This window comes from Temnothorax longispinosus, unplaced genomic scaffold (genome assembly GCF_030848805.1).
Source record: "Temnothorax longispinosus isolate EJ_2023e unplaced genomic scaffold, Tlon_JGU_v1 HiC_scaffold_18, whole genome shotgun sequence".
Classification (NCBI taxonomy): Eukaryota; Metazoa; Arthropoda; class Insecta; order Hymenoptera; family Formicidae; genus Temnothorax; species Temnothorax longispinosus.
Window position 1 is genome coordinate 157,954 of NW_027269992.1, and position 20,980 is coordinate 178,933.

The following is a 20,980-nucleotide window of genomic DNA, read 5'->3' on the forward strand; positions in this document are numbered from 1 at the left end:
TGAATTTTGTCTCTATATTATCATATATATATATAATTATATATAGATAAATATAATGATATTATATAATCATTTAGGGTTATATATACTTCCATATGAATCTTATATGAATCCATATATGAGTGCATATATGCATGATCTATTGTTCATATTTAGTTATATTTGGAATTATATATGTCCATATATAATCATATATAATATATATATTTATATGTAATTATATATAATTATATATAATCTTTTTTTTCCGGGGTGCCTTTCGTATTGTTCGGCCCTGGCCGGCTCGCTCGCTTCCAAAGCTGCACAAACGTTTTGACAATTTCCGGTTTCGATATCGGCAACACCGAAATGTCATGTATGTGGTAGTAGCGTCGTACGATCTACTACCACATGCATAACAGCATTTGGCATCACTGTAAGAGGGGTTAGGAAAAGAGATAGGTGAGGAAAAGAGGGAGTCTAAGGAGATAGATTGCAATTTTTTTAATCAATAAAACGTTTTTTTATGTATCATGCGAAACCGGAATTAGAAATGTCGGTATTATCGACATTTTTAGTTCCGCTTGGGTGGCGTTGTATTCACGTTCGAGTTCGCCTGTCACTGCAGGATCCCCTTAAATCTAATGAGGAACATAATAGTCTAGTTTAATGTTACTCTACGGGCTCCGTGGGCCCGATAGACGCAGGTAACCGACAGATCTGTGTTATTGGTCGTTTCAATTCGGAATTGGCGGTGCGTAATGTAACGCGAACGCGAGCGTCAAGTCCGGGATGGACTTGTTGAATCCTTGCAAGTTCCCACTTCGAAGGAGGAAGGAAGTTATTTTTTAGTAAAACTAACTCGTTAAACTTGAGATTATCGTGAGATTCGGTCCATTTGACGCGCTGTTGCACTGAGTGTAAGTAGTCCGACGACCAAGAACGCCAGATCTGTTCGACCATGAGTTGCACGTGTTGCCATAGCGACAACCGATTCGCATTGGTTTCGAGTAATAATTCCTCCGGTACGCTGGTGAGCGGTCGACCGATGAGGAAATGACCAGGCGTCAACGCGGTAAAGTCGGACGGATCGTCGCTGAGGGGCGAAATCGGTCGAGAGTTGAGGCACGCCTCTATCTTACATAAAATAGTCACGAATTCCGAGCGAGACAGGGTACGAGCACCGATCACCCGCTTGAGGTGGTGCTTAAAACTTTTAACGCCAGCCTCCCAAAGCCCGCCGAAATGTGGTGCCGCCGGGGGCACGAAATGCCATTTCACATCATCATTCGCGAGGATTTCTTTGAGGGAAGGGTCGTTCATAAGCGAGCAAAAGCTGCATTGTAGCTTGCGGTCCGCACCCCGAAAGTTCGTGCCATTATCGCTGTACATGTCCGATGGCAGTCCGCGTCGACTGACGAACCGATGAAATGCGGCAAGGAATCCCTCGGAGGAGTAATCCTCGACACACTCGAGGTGGATCGCTTTAGTGGCGAGACAAACGAAGACCGCCACGTAATGTTTGCTCCCCCTTTGACCACGGCCGACCACGGGGGTAATAATCATCGGTCCGGCGTAATATATTCCCGTGTGAGAGAAAGGAGAAGAGGGATTGACTCGGGGATTCGGGAGATCACCCATTAATTGCGTCGGCGTTTTCGCGGAGTATCGAAGGCAGGTAACACATTTATGAATGTGAGATTTGATCATGCTTCGAGCCGAAAGTATTCAGTATGTCTGACGGAGACATCTAAGCGTGAGTTGTGTCCCTCCATGGAGGGAGCGTCGGTGAGCTTGATCGATCAAAAGTTCAGAAATATGATGTTGCGGGAGTATGACCGGGTTGTCGCTCATTGTAACTTAGCGCTGAGTTTTCGAGCCGCCCGCCCAGCCGGATTAGTAAATCTTTCCCAATAAATGGGTGGAGAGAGCGTAATGGACTTGTTCTCGATACGGTGGCATGAGCTTTTAAGGCCTTCAAGTCATCAGGAAAGCAGGTCGCTTGTACCGATCGAAGCCAAAAGACCGAAGCTTCGTGGATTTTTTCTGCGGTCAAAGGCGACTTGACGATCGTCGATGAGGCGACTTTATTTTTTAAGTTTTGCACGAAACGGCGAATGTACGCGGTAATACGGAAAAGTCGGATCCAGCTCGAGCACGAGGTGGGCAGCTCCCACTCAGGAGTTGGATCGACGAGATGAACGGTAGCTTTGCGCGCTTCGGAAGATACCGTTTGCAAAATTTCCTTTCCGGTAGGAGTCGGGAGAATCGGCCACGAGGCCGGGGATTTTTCTAAACCACGGGGGGCCTACCCACCATAATTCATGGTGTACGAGATCGACAGCGGTAGAGCCGCGAGAAGCGCAGTCGGCAGGATTGTCGTGAGTGCAGACGTGCTGCCAACGTACTGACGGAAGGCGCGTCTGCACCTCGGAGACGCGGTTCGCGACGTGGGAATTCCATCGCGATGGATGTTGCTGAATCCAAGCCAATGCGATTTGGGAGTCAGTCCATCCGAATAATGACGCTCGCGGGAAGCGCAGGGAATTTCTTACCCAATCTAGCAACCGAGTTAATAGAACGACGGCGTTAAGTTCTAATCGTGGAACGCTGACGGTTTTTAACGGCGCGACCTTCGTTTTGGCCGCGAGGAGGGTCACCTGAATATTCGTGGTAGAATGCACGATTCGAAGGTAAACGACCGCGGCGTAAGCTCGAATGGACGCGTCCGCGAATCCGTGTAATTCCACTTCGAGTTTATCTTGACGCATCCCTGTCCATCGGGGAATGCGTATTTCACAGATATGAGGCAAATCCGTACAATAATTAATCCAATGAAGTAAAAGATCGTCGGGGATGGGAGAGTCCCAATCAATTTTACAGAGCCAGAGCTCTTGCATCAACATCTTGGCCGCGATGACGATCGGCGACGCCCATCCGAGGGGGTCATATAACCTTGCAATAAATGATAAAACGGAGCGTTTAGTATGAACAGTTACGGCGTAAGGCGAGATTACAAAGGTAAATGAGTCGTCATGCGGTGACCAAGACAGGCCGAGGACCTTGAGCGTGTCATCTCGATTGATCGGATAGTCCGAGGATTCACGTTGGTCCTCCAGGATATCCGTCAACAGTTCGGGTGAATTCGCGTCCCATTTTCGGAGGGGAAAACATCCGCGATTCATTAGTCCAACGAGTTGCTTGCGTTTTTCGAGCAGAGACCGTGAGACCGGGCCCTTCGCAGCAGCCGCGTCGCTTGACCAAACGGTCACCCCGAGTCATTTTGCAGAGACTACCCGAACATGCCGCCCACGCCGCTAATGTCGGCATTGCAAGTCCCGCTCCTAACTCCTGCGCCTCCTCCTCTCATAGACGCGATAGCCGAATTTGTCGGGTACGATTTCCCAATCGGCCCGGTCGACCAACCCTCGGACAATTTCCAGATACCGTCGGGGAAGAGCGAGAGCGAAGACGAGGCATGGGAGCCGCGTTAGAAAAGGGCACCTCGTCAACTAACGATCCCGAGGCCGGAGAGGCACTCGGAGAAAAATATATAGAGTACTCGTTTATTTTGATTTGATAACTTTCTCGCCAATATAGTCGTATATTTTATTTTGTTTGGTTTTCCTTGATCGATTAAGACATTTACTTTTCTTTAATATATTTACAAGGCCATGAGCCATTATAGTTAAGATTACGCTTATGGTATTAGTTCATAACTCGTTGAAGAAATAGTATTAAGTTGCGTTGAAGGCCCGTATGGCCATTTAGATTTAGATTCGCGTTTCATTAAATACAGGCTGAATAGCATAACGGTCGGTAAGACGGCAAAGACCGCGCGTACTCATAGGTTAGGAAATATATCCGGCCGAGAGATACAAAATAGAATTTAGTTGATGCTTTGACTCACCGCCGATCGAAAAGGTCTCATATTATTTAGCGGTTGTCGATATAGTTTAGCGATAATGATCGTATAATGATAAATGCGTTTAGTCCGAAACGCTGACATAGAGTTACGGCGGTGACCCGTATTGGGAGCACGGAGGAACATCCCCCGGACCCGGTACGCGCGTCCACGAGGTGGGCGCCGAGAAAACACTAAGTTCCCGGAGAAACCATCTTCTCCAGGAACAAAGAGGTCGAAACGTATTCCGAGGACCTGAGACACGGCCCCAGGGGGTTCGCGTCATGACCCGGTGAAATCCCCGGGAAACGCACCTTCTCCGAAGAGAGAGGGGTCCGACGGACTCGCCAGGACCGGAGGAACCTCACCAGGGGGTCGGCGCCAATGTCCGGCAAAATCCCGGCGAAACGCATTTTCGCCAGGAACTCATCCATCCGACAGTCTCACCAGGACCTGGGACACCCTCCCAGGGGGTCGACGTCAAAGTCAAACGTGTTCCCCGGAAAACGCATCTTCCCGGGAACAAACGACGGAATCCGTCGCGAGAGGTCCTGGGACACCCGCCTAGAGGGTCGACGTCGTGCTTCGAGGAGATCCCCGGGAAACGCATCATCTCCAGGAACAATGGCCCGGAGATGCGATATCAGCTCCCGAGAAACCCAGCCAGGGGGTCGGCGTCAACGGCCGACGACACCGACGTCACCCGGACGTCATCTACAGGAAGAACATCTGAATTCACCATCAGGGGCATCTTCGAGGAGGTGCGCAAGGGTCGGCGTCGTCCGCGTCAAGAAATTTTCGGGATCGGAAACCTGGTGCAGCGGTGCCAAGGAAGGAAGGTTCTCGCACTGCGTTGCGCGTGGAAATTTCCACGGGAACCTTCTAGTGCAACCGTTCGCATAGCTGAGCAGCCGAACAACCCCGAAGGGCAGCAGCGACCAGGGGAGCAGCGGACATCGACAATTTTCGAATAGAATTACCGGATAAGCGAGTCCGAAGAGCCCATATGGCTAGCGTTAACCTAAAACCCGAGATATGGGTGACCGGGGTACGATTGACCCCGGTAGGCGAGCAGCAGATGATCGACCGAGCGAGCCAACGAGCGGGCCTTGGAAGGAGAGCCAAGCAGAGCAGATCGGGACGAGCGCGGTCGAGATAGCGCAAAGGGCACGCGAGATAGCGAGGTCACGGTATTGACCCCCGCGGATGAGGGGTATATAGGTAATAGCCGGGGGCCGAACCCCGGAATACGTCTCAGGGGTGACCCGGAGATCAACCACCCGATACGCGAAGCGCCGATAACAACCAACGCGGAAATAGCGGGGTCACGCAAATAACCCCTGCGTAAGAGGGCACGGCGGTCACAGCCGGGGGCCGAGCCGCGTAAATCGTCTCAGGGGTGACCCGAAGGTCAACCAACTGAACTCCGACGCGATAGCGCCAGTGGGCGCAAAGATCGCGGCGTCACGGGAGTGACCCCCGCGCCGAGGGGCGCGGAGGTCGCAGCCAATGGCCGAACCGCAGATATCGTCTCAGGGGTGTCCCGGACGACGACCCACCGGACCGCGAAGCGACAACGCCAGTGAGCGCGAAGATCGCGTGGTCATGAGGATGACCCCCGCACCGGGGGGCACGGAGGTCTTAGCCAAAGGCTGAGCCGTGAAGGTCGTCCCAGGGGACGCACAAACAACGACCCACCGAACCGCGACGCGATACCACCGACGGGCGCGGAGATCGCGGGGTCACGAGAATGACCCCCGCACCGGGGGCCACGAAGGTCTTAGCCGAAGGCTGAGCCGTGGAGGTCGTCTCAGGGGACGCACAAACAAAGACCCACCGAACCGCGACGCGATACCACCGACGGGTGCGGAGATCGCGGGGTCATGACAATGACCCCCGCGCCGAAGGGCACGGAGGTCACAGCGGGCGGCCAAACCGCCAAATACGCCTCAAGGGCGACCCGAAGAACAACTGAACGACTCGCGACGCGATATCGATAACGGATGCGAGGGTAGCGGGGGCAAAGGATGACCCCCGGATGTCGGGAACCGAGATAGCCCGGAGGAAATTGGCGGGTGGAGAGTCGCTAGAGGAGGCGCCGTGAGAGATCCGAAGGGTCGGCGAGACCACTCGGTCGTGGAATACCCGAACCCGGGAACCGGGGGAGCGGAGTCCAGCGGGACCCACGCGTATGCGTGCGATTAGATCTAAGACTCGGATTGAGAACCGCGGGCGTCACCGAAAGCGAAAACAAGCAAAAACTGTCAGAAGTGTTAAGGTTATAAGTTATAACTAACTCGATAATACTTGAGAAGTTTATTAAGAGTATCACAAGCTACACACATGCGTATGCAAATGAATGCCGGTCGAGAGTGAGTGGTAACGCTGGCGGTGACGCTGGTCGTAAGACCCCCTATCGGCCTTTTTTATAAGCCAATCGGCAGCGCGCTTATAGCGCCCATAAGTCAAGCAGCGCTCGTAGAGCCTAGCGCTCAGGCGCGAGTTTAGAAATGAGGAGTTTTTCCTTCAACACTCTCCCTAAAACTCAACATTTTACAAAAACTACTTATTAATATTTCCCTTACTGATTAATCCTAATTTACAACGTATAAATCTCGGTTTTGCTAAAGCCTTAGTAAAAAATATCTGCGATTTGCTCATCGCTACTAACATGCTTTACATTAATCACACCCTTTTCATACATGTCGCGTATAAAATGAAACTTTACGTCGATATGTTTACTCCTCTGATGGAATTCAGGGTTTTAATCAATCTTATGGCACTCATGTTGTCTATAAATAAACAAAATCCTTCGTTATCGCAATCTCCACATTCAGCCAACAAGCCTTTTAACCAGATTATCTCTTTAACAGCTGAGGCAGCGCTAACATGAGGCAGCGGATTCTGTAGTAGACAGAGAGATACATTGTTGTCGTTTACTCTGCCAAACAATCGCTGCGTTTGCGTTTTTACACAGAATACCAGACGTCGATTTTCGAGTCTCTCGATCACCCGCAAAGTCTGCGTCGCTATATGCTTCAAAGCCACCTGTTTTACAATACAATAACCCTATATCCGCAGTACCCTTTAGGTATCTCATAATACGCTTTACAAGCGACCAATGTGCTATACTAGGATTCTCTAACGCTCTAGACGCAATATTAACCGCAAAACTAATATCTGGTCTGCTAATTACTTGCAGATACAATAAGTTACCTACCGCTTCTCGATACGGAATCTCTTTTTCTACTTTACATGAACTGGATAAGTCCCAACCAGTTTCAATTGGAGTAGAAAACTATGTTAGCGTCACTCATATTAAATCTCTCTAACATTTTTCTAACGAATTTTTCTTGGTTAATAAAAATAGATCTATCTGCAACTCAACGATTTCCACTCCAAGGAAACTCGTTACATTTTTCGTCTCGGTTATTTTAAAATGCTTACGCAACTCAAGGAAGAACCCCTCTATGAGCAGTTTGTTGGTTGCAGCCAAAAGACCATCGTCTACATAAACGGCCAATAACATTTTACCATTTTCATTTTTAAAAATGTAAAAACATGGATCTGCTATGCTCCTTGAAAAACCAAAAGATTCGAGAAAACTCGTGAAATGCTCTATCCAACACCTTGGTGCTTGCTTTAGCCCATATAGGCTTTTTAATAATTTGCATACACGTGCCGTTCCATCATTAAAACCCTCGGGTTGATACATGTATATATCTTCCTTTAAAGATCCGTATAAAAAAGCGGTTTTAATATCAAATTGAGCAAGATTTAATCCGTCGTGGGCCGCTACACTCAATAAAGTTCTTATCGTATCAAAACGTACTACTGGGCTAAACGTTTCTTTATAATTTATCCCTTCCGTCTGAAAATAGCCCTTTATAACTAAACGAGCTTTATGTCGTTTCGAACCATCAGGATTCGATTTAATTGTATAAACCCAACGACTCTTTAAAATCTTTTTCGTTTCTGGTTTTTCTACGAGCATCCACGTTTTATTTTCGAGTAACGATTCTATCTCGTCATGCATAGCTGCTTCCCAGTTACACTTATCATTAGAATTTATAGCCTCGCTATAATTTTCAGGCAGCATCTCAGTAAAATATGAAACTGGAGAACCATAGAACTCTATTTTTTTAATTCTATTTCTATCTCTTAATTGTCTTACATTTGAGTTGTCACTATTTGAAGACTGCACAGGTATTGTCTTACAATCACATTGTGTCTCTTTTTCTTTTTCGTCCTTTTGTAAATCTTTATCATAAAGAATCCCAGAATCGTATGTGTCATTTTGCTCTCCCCCGCTCTTTATTTCGATTTGATTAGGAACTACCGTTTCCTTTTTGAACAAAACATCACGACTCAAAACTATATTTTTTAAGCTTGGTATATATACTCGATAACCCTTGCAGTCCTCAATGTAACCAACTACAAATCCTTTCTCTGCCTTTTTATCAAGTTTTCTCCGTTTCTCATTCGGTATGTGAACAAAACATTCCGTTCCAAAAATTTTCAAATTACTTATATTAGCTGTCTTACCGAACCACAACTCATATGGAGTTCCTCCCGATTGCTTAGTCGGACCTGTTCTATTAATGACATATACTGCCGTATTCATGGCCTCCGCCCACAAAGATAAGGGTAAATCTGGTTTCGCATATATCATCGATCGTGCTGCTTCAACAATGATTCTGTTATCCCGTTCTGCAACGCCGTTCTGCTGTGGAGTATAAGGAACATTTACACTGTGTTTTATACCTTTACTACTTAAGAAACTGTTAACATTCTTATTTATATATTCCTTACCACCATCGCTGTGAATTTCCCTTACATTCTCACCGAACTGATTTTCGAGTTTTTTACAAAACATCTTTAGTTTTTCAAAAACTTCTGACTTTTCACGCAAAAAATAAATTTGTCTAAAACCCGAAAATTCATCCTTAAAAATTAGTGAATACCTTTTACCACCGAGTGATTCCTGCTGCATAGGACCACACACGTCAGTGTGTACAACCTCTCGAACTCTCGTCGCACGTTCAACTCTATCATAAAAACTTAACCTATGATGCTTGCCATAAGCACAGCCGTCACAGAAATCATCTACAACTAAAACATTAATACCCATGTTTTTTAACAAAGTTTTAACATGTCTCTTGTCCTGATGACACAGCCTTTCATGCCATAACTGCAAAGTATCCGCATTTGATTTTACAGTATCAATTTTACCAAACTTACTGACAATATTACATTCTTTTGGTATTAAAACACGCAGATCGATTTTATACAAATCACCGTTATCTGAGCCCGTCGCTATAATCTTTTTGCCGCGAGTTAATTCAAAACGTGAACCACGATCCGTAAGTGAAAAATTTACGCCTTTCTTAGCTGCGACTTTTACAGAAAATAAATTTCGCTTTAAGCACGGTACATACAAAACATCTTGAATGACACCCGAAATCCATTGTCCATTCACAAGAGTTTCGATTTCAATATTACCTCTCCCGTAGGCTGGAATCTCGTCTCCGTTTCCAAGGCCCGTATTCATAGTCGAGTCTCAAGTCAACACTTAAGACAATCTTGATCAAGTCAGTCTTATTCCATCCAGACCGACTTAAGATCAGTAGATTTCATAGTCATGAAATAAGACGATCTTCACGAAGAAGTTGTCGCTCAAGTAAGTCTTATTTGATTTGAGATCGACTTGGCGAAGACGTACTTGAGACCATGCTTATTCTCGATTCGGCTGTTTCCGTAATATTTCCATCAGTTCCTTCAATAGGAATATTAGATTCAAGGTGCAGTTTTATACCATCTCGTTAATCATGGTTTATGGTTATGTGCATTCTCTGTTCTGAATATTACTTCAACTTTATCGGCATTTTATGTGATATAATACAAGAGCGTTTGTATTTTGCAGTTACGCAGTCGAAACGTTATTGCAAAACGAGTCAGCAAAGAAAAGAAATTTTCTAAAATGTCAAAAAATAAACATTACGCTTCAGTTGAAAAAAAAATTTTCTTAGAAATATTAAAAGATTTTAAGCATGTAATTGAAGTAAAAAAAAGTGATTCTTCAACGCTTCGGGATAAAGAAATTGCATGGGATGAAATCTGTAACCGGTATAACGATTCGTCAATGATTTTTCAAGAGGTAAATATAAAAGAAAGCTAGGTTATATTTTGAATTGTAAAACATATTGTAATTATTAATATACAATTATTCGCAATTTATTTTTATTTTTTTATATACTATATTTAATACTGATTAAGTAAATGTTATTCTTTTACAGCGTACAGTTGCACAACTGAAAAAACTATGGACAAACATGAAACAGAATCAAAGAGAATTATTGACAAAAGAAAAACAGGCTCGTCTAGCTACTGGTGGTGGTCCACCACCTCCAGAGACAAATATTGATCCTGACGTAGCCGCAATTGCACCGCATCTTTTGGAAACAACTCCTATCCTTTTTACTTCAAATATGACGGACAATGAAATAAAAGGTAAATAGTTTTATAAATATATTTATAAGCAATTTGTCTCACTATTTAACGTAATTAATATTCTTATGTATGATAAAAGCATTTGACAAAAAAATGTTACAAGTTCTTATACTTAATTTTATTTAATTCAAATATATTTTATTTGTTTCAGAGATGGAAAAACAGACTTTGAAGATTGTAACAGATAATGATTCGACCATTGTCATATCTGAAAGTAATGACGACGAGGCAACAAATGAAAATAAAATACAAGAAGGTATGTGAAATTAAAATAGATTAAAAATGAAATATATTTATATCATACACCATTATCCTTATATACAAATATAGAAAAATCTTATTTATTAAAAAAATTTATATTAATTTTGTGTTACTGTCTATTTTGTGTTTCACAAGATTATGTAATTATATATCCGTAATAAATATATTTCTATGTTTAAAAAGTAAAATTGTTTACAGTTAAGAATTTAAATTGATTATTATTCATTTTCAGTTGACGTAACAATTGAAGATACAACACAAGATAAAGAAAATCAAAATATCGATTTTTCCATTCAAGGTAATTACATAGATATGTGATTCTTACTGATTTCTTTGCTGATCAACTAATGTAATACTGTTATATTTACAGCGGGTGTTTTGAAGAGAAAAAAGGGTTTGGATACTGTTTGTAAACGAAATACAAAAATGACCAAAGTAGAGACAAATATTACTGAAACTTCTCTTAACAATGAAAGTACTGTAAAGATCGAAAGAATAAAACAAATTATAGAACAAGAGAAAGAAGTGGCAGAAATACAGAAAGCTCACGAGAAAAGAATGGCTGTATTGAAAGAAGATTTTCATAATAAAATACATGCTCTAGAAATTAGAACAGCTACTGCAAAGGCTGAACTAGCTGAGTTACAGCTGCGAAAAGAAAAAGAGAAATATGCTTCTTCAAAAGCATAGACTAAAGTTCCTTAAAATCAGAAAAGTTTAAAGTATTTTATTTTACAAGTATTTTATAGTATAAGTTGTTAAAAATGAATGATATTATTTTTTTAAAAGTGTTAATCACTACAAATGATAAAAGATTATTTTTGTTTATAAGTGTTAGTCACTATAAATAATAAGATTTTTTTGTTTAAAAGTGCTAGTCACTGAAAATGACAGATTATTTGTGTTTATAAGTTTAGTCACTAAAAATGATGACAGATTATTTTTTTAAATAAGTGAGTCACTAGAAATAATAAGAGATTATTTTTTTATAAGTGTCATAAAATGAAAAGATTATTTTGTACAAGTAGTATTATTATATAACAAGGTAAAAAGTGATATTAAAGTAAATAGATTAATGATTTGTGTTTCTTTTTAAAAGATATTAAAATAGTATGTTATAAAAGTTTATTGAAAAAAATTACATTGATATTGTATCAATAAAGTTTAAAATAGAACAAAAAATTGTGTTGGTTAACTGCTTTTTATATTCATTACATCATGTATATAATAAATATTATCTGAATAGTCTTTCTATGAGTGCTGCTCGTATAGCAAAACCCTCGCCTGGTTCCCAATGTGGTTCATCAACTGGCACTTCCATTTCATTATCTTCCTCAATGATTTCTTCTTCTGGTAATACGTCATTAAAAATTAATGAAAGATTATGTAGCACAGCACAAGCAACTACAATTGTGGTTGAACATATTAATTTGTTGCTTAATCCTCTAGACAAACACGGAAATCTGCGCTTCCATATTCCAAATGTCCTTTCGACAATTATTCGTGTTCTCCTATGAAGTATATTATAACTGTAATAAAAAATATATTATTATTTGTTGGGTTTTTATGGACAATGGATGAATATAATATAAAATTAAAGACACAGTATACTAACGTGATTTCTTCATCTGTCTGTGGATTCGAAAGAGGAGTTAAAAGGAATGGTAGACAGGGATATCCAGCATCTCCTACTAAAACGCCTGATAATTGACCTTGAGTGTATGTCATATATGTATAATCTAGAATTTTGGAAAATTCTACTATCGTGTTGGCTTCCAGGCCATTCTGGGACAATGTCTAAAAATTCTGTTCTGGGTCCAACAACAGCCTGCGTATGTACATATAAAACTAATAATTTTTAATGTTCTACATGTTTTACTGTTCAAAAATCAACAATTTTTGTTTATTAAAATTATGCTATGCAATTAAAATTCAAACTATGCTATTACATTAAAATTTTATATTTACATATATGTAGTTACTTACCTGTACGTTCAATGAAAAGTATCCTTTTCGATTTCTATAAACTTCGTCAATGTTCTGGAACCTGGTATGGACTAAACGCACATGTGTGCAGTCAATCGCTCCATCAATGCCGGGTAAACCAATGCCTCCATTGCGACGTCCTATATCTCTAAAAAGCCTATGATTTTCTCTTGTAGCATCTGGTGTGACAGGCATCTTTATAAATTGCTTGAAAAGCCTTGCTAGAAGTACAGACACTCGGAATACTACTCTTGATACAGTTGGCTGTGAAACGATTATAGTGTCTCCAAGTACTTGCTGCACAAATATTAAAATGTTATCTGTACAATATTTTTATAAATAATTGTTATTTAATTTTCAGAAATAATTATGACATATAATTATTAAACATCTTGTTATATATATATATAATCATAATATATTTTATCTTTTAACGTACCTGAAAACTGCTTGTGGCATAGAACCGTAGACATATTAATAATTGAAATATCGGAGGTATAGGAAGACCACGGTTATTAAGGTATAAAAATCCTTCTTCAATTTTAGGTTGAATTCCATAAAGTATAGAATCTTTGTTAAATCTGAAACGTCTTTTGAACTCTCGATTGCTGTAAAACTCAAACGAATTTAGCCAATCTCTAATGTATCTTTTTGGAACACGTACATCATTCTCATCCTCATCATTGTCAGAATCACGGTCAGAATCTATTTCGTACAGTTCAATATTTCTTATGTTGTCTATTTCCATATTACATACAATTTTTACTGCCAAGATTTCACATATAAAGCAAACAGGAATATCTTAAGTCCTCTATGACCACGACTTGACCAAGATCGTCTTATTCAACAACATATATGTCAAATAAGATAATCTTAAACGACTATGAATTCGATAGAAATAGCATAGCCTTAAGTTACTACTTATATCAAATGAGACATGTTTATGAATTATATCAAGACGTTCTAAAATAAGATTATCTTCGATAAGTTATATCTAGAGGTTATACTCAAGTCTTGTCTTATTTTCCAACTATGAATCTAGAGAGCATCTTAAGACCGAACTCAAGACGGTCTTCGAAATAAGAACGGACTATGAATACCGCCCCAACTCTTATCGTCAACGGTTTTTCATATTCTTCGTAAAACTGAACCAATCACGTCGTCTTGTCATGTGATCTGATGCGCCCGAGTCGATTACCCAGAAATCGTTTACATCAGCAGCGCCACTGCTTCCGAGAAACGCCTGCCTGGTCGATCCGCCATCTTGTTCCGCAGAATTTGCTTCCTCTCGTCCCTGTCTTCTCGCTTGTTTTGGACAATTTTTCCTTATATTCCCTTTGATCCACAAGAATAACAGCCCGTACAGTCCTTTTTTACATGGCCTCGCTGTCCGCATGAAAAACTCACAACACCTTTTTCTTTTGTCGATTGTCCCTTTTGTCTCGACTTGTTGTTGTTTTTCGAAGACGTGTTTCGCGATCCTGACTTTGAGAATAAAGCAACCGTCGTCTCCTCGGGATTTTCTTGCTTTTGCAGCCAAACCTCCTCGTTCATTAATCGCGTCGTCAAATTTTCAAAGGTCTTCTTCGTATCACTTTCGGAATCCCACGCACTGTGAAAGTGATTTAAACTTCTGTAGAAGAACCGAAAGCGCGCGTGTCAAAATCATCGAGTTTGGAATCTCACCGAGGCTCTTCATTTTCGTCGCCAACTGCTCAAGCTTCGATAAATTATGCGCAACGCTTTCACTGCAGTCCCACTTTAAACTCAAAAAATTGTTTTTGAACAAGCGACAAATTTTCATCTGATTTTAAATCATACACCGAAGATAACTTCGTCCACATTTCCTTCGCTGTAGTGCAGTTCAACAGCAAATCCAACGGCTTCCTCTCGACTGTCGTGACAATCAATTTTCGAGCGGCTTTGTCTGCCTTCTCGAATTTCTTCAGCTTGTTTGCTGAATCTTGGTCATCGGCGCCAGGGCGAACGAGCCTGCCCTCACAGACATCCAGAACATCTTGATCTTCCTCTAGAAGAGTACTGTTCGGGCGCGCAATAAACGCGCCGAACGAATCGCCGAATCCGTTCCGCGAGAACGCAAGACAATTATGATGGCTTCGTTCAGCCCTTTAACTATGAGACGACCGGGGTTTCAGTTGAACGCGGACTTGATCGCTTGTTAGGAAGTTGAGTGGAAGGCCCAAAAGACAGCAATTGAAGTACAATATATATAAACTTTATTTGATATAATGACAAAACTGACGAAACGCGAGATGTACAGACAGATTAGTGCGAATGCACTCGGCGCGCTGTGACTTGTAGTGTTTGAAGCACGGGGTTACATAAAGAGCGATTTTCCCGAAACGCGGTTTTCTCCTATTCTATACTCCTTCGGCGCGGTCCGTTACGTTGCTTTGACACGCGGGCGGAAACGCGATCGGTCTGGCGTGGAAGTGCGAACGCCCGGGGCGATGGCTACGAGAACCCTCGTTACGAGGCCGAATACGCTCGACCTCGCTGGACCATGGCCGTCGGGAGTAAGTTGGATGGAGTTCGGGAACACTTTGAGAACTCTCAGTAGAGGTTCGGAACACCGGACCTCGTTTTGCGTGTACCCTGGGATATTGGATGGGGTAGGCTTCGTCGAAGGCAGCAGAGAGCCGGAGCTAAAACGAAGTGCCGGCTCCTGTCGGAGCGCCGACTTAAATACCCCGGCGCGGCGGGTTCGTTGGAAGGGAGGCCGGCTGTCGGGCGAGCCGCGTGGGGATGCTGACGCGCGCTCGCCTTCGGCGCGGATCGGCTCCTTCCGGCGGTTCCGAACTTATCAATAATTTTGCGTGAGAAGCAGACGAAAAGTATATCGCAGTACATATAACGGACGGATACAATTTTTATATAATAAATTGGGGGAATCCCAACAAGTACGAATCACAAACCGCCATTGATGCCATTATCCTTGTCACGAAGCTTCTCGATTTTCAAGTGCGTTGCTTCCATTTTTCACTCAATACTTTTCGTTCATTTCTCAATGCGTGGTCTGGGCCCATAACCTGTTAAGGTTATAAGTTATAACTAACTCGATAATACTTGAGAAGTTTATTAAGAGTATCACAAGCTACACACATGCGTATGCAAACGAATGCCGGTCGAGAGTGAGTGGTAACGCTGGCGGTGACGCTGGTCGTAAGACCCCCTATCGGCCTTTTTTATAAGCCAATCGGCAGCGCGCTTATAGCGCCCATAAGTCAAGCAGCGCTCGTAGCCTAGTGCTCAGGCGCGAGTTTAGAAATGAGGAGTTTTTCCTTCAACAAGAAGAAAAGTGAAAGCGGGTAACATCTGGCACGGAAAAGTACCAGGATGTGAATAACAACCTGGTGGTAGGAGTAAAGATCCCGAGGTGGGATAGCCGAGAGCGCTCGGCAACTCGAGGCAGTCGCTCGGATATCGCGGTCGTGGTAACACGCTCTTAAGATTCGCTTACAATTCGGACTTAGCGCGTCGTTTAGCGCAGCGATATGTAACAACCAAGCACTCCCGCGTACTTGCGCGTTAAACATAGCTCGTATTACAATTGCGAGAGGTACTCAGTTACCAGTTTGTAACAACGTTCGACGAAATGTGTCAGCGTGAAATTGTAAACCGCAACGACGATCTGAAATAAATCAATCGTATGTTAATATACGCAGTGTCAAGTTAATTTCGAATTACTTACCTGCTGCTTACCTTGTCCTACGGCATCGATCCATCGAAGCCCAGCGGCGTTCCAGTATGCGATAAGGCGAGGATCTGGGACAGTCAGCGGCAGTTGAGATCCATCCGGAACGAGAAAATTTGCAAGTGCGGCGTTCCAGTATGCGATAAGGCGAGGATCTGGGATAGTCAGCGGCAGTTGAATTACACGCGGCGTTCCAGTATGCAATAAGGCGAGGATCTGGGATAGTCAGCGGCAGTTGAAATACATTCGGGTGGAAAACCGGAAACAGAAATTAGCCGATTAATTGAGCGTACACATTTTCTACTTACCTGTTCCTTCGAGGGTGGTCCCACGTTGTCCATCGATGATCCAGCAGTGGGGAGGCAGCGTCGGGGCGTCGAGATATCCTGCGTCGAGAACCTGAAAATAAGAGAGAATTAATGTGATATCGTTGCAATATCGTGTCATAATTTCGATACTTACCTTCTCGGTATATATGGGTCAAACCGAGTGGCGACCGTTTGATAGGCAAATCTGGCTGAAAATCTCACATTTTCGTGTGATCCACGTAATGTCGCTGAAGCTAGCAGCGGGAGCTAGCAGCGGAACGTCTCGCGGCCAGGGCCGAATATCATGTGGGTTCCTCAGGGGGTCCGAACGTATCGTAGGTTTATTATTATCGGCCGCTGGGCTTTTCTTAGATATTATTAATTAATGAAGATTAAATACATCTACATATCAATATTTTTGACAATATTTAAACTGTTTTTTCATCGGTTTGATATAAAAACATGTTTTAATTGTTATAGATTATTCGATAAATAATTGTAGAACATAGCAAAGAACGATTTTCTCCAAATTTTTAGGGAATTACGTTCTTGCCATAACAAAACGATTAAGCAATTATTTGCGAAGGGACGCGGTTTCCTTTAATTGTTATTAATTTTTATTAATTGTTTATTCGGTGGCGACCAATAGCAAAGAACGATTCTCTCAAAATTTTTAGGGGATCACGTTCTTGCAATAACAAAACAATTTAACAAGTATTTGCGAGGGGACGCGGTTTCCTTTAATTGTTATTAATTTTTATTAATTGTTTATTCGGTGGCGAACCGATAGCAAAGACGATTCTTTTTAAATTTTTAGGGGATCACGTTTTTGCAATAACAAAACAGATTAGCAAGTATTTGCGAGGGGACGCGTTTTTTTTTAATTGTTATTATTTTTTATTAATAATTTATACAGCAGCGACCGATCGCAAAGAACGATTCTCTTCAAATTTTTAGGGGATCACGTTCTTGCGATAACAAAACGATTCAGCAATTATTTGCGAAGGGACGCGGTTTCCTTTAATTGTTATTAATTTTTTATTAATTGTTTATTCGGTGGCGACCAATAGCAAAGAACGATTCTCTCAAAATTTTTAGGGGATCACGTTCTTGCAATAACAAAACAATTTAACAAGTATTTGCGAGGGGACGCGGTTTCCTTTAATTGTTATTAATTTTTATTAATGTTTATTCGGTGGCAACCGATAGCAAAAGACGATTCTTTTTAAATTTTTAGGGGATCACGTTTTTGCAATAACAAAACAGATTAGCAAGTATTTGCGAGGGGACGCGTTTTTTTTAATTGTTATTATTTTTATTAATAATTTATACAGCAGCGACCGATCGCAAAGAACGATTCTCTTCAAATTTTTAGGGGATCACGTTCTTGCGATAACAAAACAATTTAGCAAGCATTTGCGAGGGGACGCGGTTTCCTTTAATAGTTATTAATTATTTATTAATTGTTTATTCGGTGGCGACCGATAGCAAAGAACGATTCTTTCCAAATTTTTATAGGATCACGTTCTTGCAATAACAAAACGATTTAGCAAGTATTTGCGAGGGGACGCGGTTTCCTTTAATTGTTATTAATTTTTTAATTGTTTATTCGGTGGCAACCGATAGCAAAGAACGATTCTTTTTAAATTTTTAGGGGATCACGTTTTTGCAATAACAAAACAGATTAGCAAGTATTTGCGAGGGGACGCGTTTTTTTTTAATTGTTATTATTTTTTATTAATAATTTATACAGCAGCGACCGATCGCAAAGAACGATTCTCTTCAAATTTTAGGGGATCACGTTTTTGCGATAACAAAACAATTTAGCAAGCATTTGCGAGGGGACGCGGTTTCCTTTAATAGTTATTAATTATTTATTAATTGTTTATTCGGTGGCGACCGATAGCAAAGGACGATTCTTCCAAATTTTTATGGGATCACGTTCTTGCAATAACAAAACGATTTAGCAAGTATTTGCGAGGGGACGCGGTTTCCTTTAATTGTTATTAATTTTTTATTAATAGTTTATTCGGTGGCGACCGATAGCAAAGAACGATTCTTTCCAAATTTTTAGGGAATCACATTCTTGCAATAACAAAACATTTAGCAAGTATTTGCGAGGGGACGCGGTTTCCTTTAATTGTTATTAATTTTTTATTAATAGTTTATTCGGTGGCGACCGACAGCAAAGAACGATTCTCTCCAAATTTTTAGAGGATTACGTTCTTGCGATAACAAAACGATTTAGCAAGTATTTGCGAGGGGACGCGTTTTTTTTTAATTGTTATTATTTTTTATTAATAATTTATACAGCAGCGACCGATCGCAAAGAACGATTCTCTTCAAATTTTAGGGGATCACGTTTTTGCGATAACAAAACAATTTAGCAAGCATTTGCGAGGGGACGCGGTTTCCTTTAATTGTTATTAATTTTTTATTAATTGTTTATTCGGTGGCGACCGATAGCAAAGAACGATTCTTTTCAAATTTTTTAGGGGATCACGTTTTGCAATATCAAAACAATTCAGCAAGTATTTGCGAGGGGACACGGTTTCCTTTAATAGTTATTAATTTTTTATTAGTTGTTTATTCGGTGGCGACCGATAGCAAAGAACGATTCTTTCCACATTTTTAGGGGATCACGTTCTTGCAATAACAAAATTATTTAACAAGTATTTGCGAGGGGACGCGGTTTCCTTTAATAGTTATTAATTATTTATTAATGTTTATTTAGCGGCGACCGATCGCATAGAACGATTCTCTCCAAATTTTTAGGGGATTACGTTCTTGTGACAACAAAACGATTCAGCAAGTATTTGGGACAATCCGCGGTTTCCCTTAATTGTTATTAATTTTTATTAATAATTTATTATTTAGCGGTCGACAGTAAAGAGCAATTCTCTCCAAATTTTTAGGCAATTACGTTCTTGTGATAATAAAGATCGAGAACGACCACTAGAGAATAAATTGTTAATAAAAAATTATTAATATACATAAATATATGTATATGTGTATAAACAAATGTTTTTTTGTTGCTCCAAGATAGCGTGAAAACATTTTGATAATAAGTTTTGAAATAATAGTTACAGTTGCATATTATAATATAATTACAACATAACTATAAGTGTTTTATAGTATGTCATAAATACTAACTGTATCAAATTGTTTAGTATGTTTATATATATGTAAATTATTGTTATATGTTAAAATCATTTTTTTCATCACGCGCGTGCGATACAGTGTGTCATTTTTACGGTTTTTGCTCGGTTCTGTGAGGCTGCGATCCGATTCACGATTACAGTGCTAAAAGCACCGCTCTATCTATAGATGACGCATTCATCTACCACCGACGAGTTTCGGTTTTTACTCACTGGACGCGGAAACATTTGCCGCGCGAGAAGCGACACAGTAGCCAATAAACTTTTGGTTCTTACGGAAAAGCGACACGTTTATTGGTTACTACGTCGTTTCTTGCCGCGCGCAGGTCGGTGTAGCTGTAGTGTTCCTCTAGTAAGAGTCAGATTAGGAGAAGTTAGTGGGAGTGAGACAGCATATCCCGAAGTACAAGAAGAGTGGGGAGGCTGCTTCTTTCGATGGTCGCGGCGCAATTTTTCGTTAATGGCGGACGGTAGCGGACGGATTTGATTCGTACCAAGCAAGAGCGACTTTTTGTGTTTTTCGTTATCGACTTTTATTGCGAAGATCGCCATCCGTATCGTGCCCTCTACAGGGAAGCGAGTGCTCAGAAAGAAGGAAGCAAGAGCAACACGAAATAAAGTCGTCGACATGGCCAAGTCCAATGCCACGGATTCCGTCGATTGGAATGACGATTCCATGATGAGTGATAAAGGTATATATGTTATATTAATAACATAGGCCCACAAAAAGAAGTTGTCTGCGCCATGGACTAGACCATGGTGGAAGGAAATAAGGTGAGGCAATATTCGTGACAAGTTTTGTTTGTTCTGTTCTGCGCAGTCCAAGATGGGGGATCCGCACAGTTTCCGCCATCTTTTTTGTTAAGGGCCCGGACACACTTTTTCCAGTAAAGTTTCGATCAATCCCGTTGCTTGAATCGGGAACGTACGGCCGTTTAACTAGCAATGAACGTTTTTTAGAACTTCGAATGACGTCCCTATCCACTTTTATTGTTTTCTAATTTTATATATTTTTCATGAACAGGTAACACCTTATTTCCTTCTACTATGGAGTAGACCAGACCATGGTATTCCTATGTATTTTCGCCTGCTGAAACCGAATATGACCTCAGTTTTGCCTCTACACGTCAGAATTTTTTTCTACATCCAAAACAGGGTG

The 20,980-nt window shown here is 41.5% G+C and overlaps 3 protein-coding genes and 1 pseudogene across 4 annotated transcripts; 1 reads left to right on the plus strand and 3 right to left on the minus strand.

Moving 5' to 3' along the window:
- Window positions 1-651: 651 nt before the first annotated feature.
- LOC139823769 (uncharacterized) lies at window positions 652-1,545 on the minus strand. The gene has a single exon (XM_071796269.1). The coding sequence runs from the start codon at window positions 1,543-1,545 to the stop codon at window positions 652-654; it is 894 nt and encodes a 297-aa protein (XP_071652370.1).
- Window positions 1,546-2,156: 611 nt separating this feature from the next.
- LOC139823770 (uncharacterized) lies at window positions 2,157-3,164 on the minus strand. Its single transcript, XM_071796270.1, has one exon. It carries the CDS (start codon window positions 3,162-3,164, stop codon window positions 2,157-2,159), a length of 1,008 nt encoding a protein of 335 aa, XP_071652371.1.
- Window positions 3,165-9,424: 6,260 nt separating this feature from the next.
- LOC139823794 (uncharacterized) lies at window positions 9,425-11,645 on the plus strand. 2 transcript variants are annotated; one of them, XM_071796284.1, is made up of 6 exons: window positions 9,425-9,563; window positions 9,807-10,040; window positions 10,180-10,393; window positions 10,545-10,649; window positions 10,887-10,952; window positions 11,025-11,645. In XM_071796284.1, exons 2-6 carry the CDS (start codon window positions 9,864-9,866, stop codon window positions 11,342-11,344), a joined length of 882 nt encoding a protein of 293 aa, XP_071652385.1. In that variant the 5' UTR covers window positions 9,425-9,563; window positions 9,807-9,863; the 3' UTR covers window positions 11,345-11,645. The 2 variants fall into 2 exon arrangements, with proteins under 2 accessions (XP_071652385.1, XP_071652384.1); XM_071796283.1 differs by having other exon boundaries at window positions 9,440-9,684.
- A 117-nt stretch (window positions 11,646-11,762) lies between these two features.
- Window positions 11,763-13,748, minus strand: LOC139823793 (putative nuclease HARBI1; annotated as a pseudogene).
- Between the last annotated feature and the right edge of the window lie 7,232 nt (window positions 13,749-20,980).

Bases quoted from the DNA above. Each gene is read 5' to 3' on its own strand.
- LOC139823794 (XM_071796284.1), top strand. From the start codon at position 9,864: ATGTCAAAAAATAAACATTACGCTTCAGTTGAAAAAAAAATTTTCTTA. The intron at 10,650-10,886 runs GTATGTGAAATT...ATTCATTTTCAG, and splicing joins TGAAAATAAAATACAAGAAG to TTGACGTAACAATTGAAGAT. The intron at 10,953-11,024 runs GTAATTACATAG...TTATATTTACAG, and splicing joins TATCGATTTTTCCATTCAAG to CGGGTGTTTTGAAGAGAAAA.
- LOC139823769 (XM_071796269.1), bottom strand. From the start codon at position 1,545: ATGATTATTACCCCCGTGGTCGGCCGTGGTCAAAGGGGGAGCAAACAT.
- LOC139823770 (XM_071796270.1), bottom strand. From the start codon at position 3,164: ATGAATCGCGGATGTTTTCCCCTCCGAAAATGGGACGCGAATTCACCC.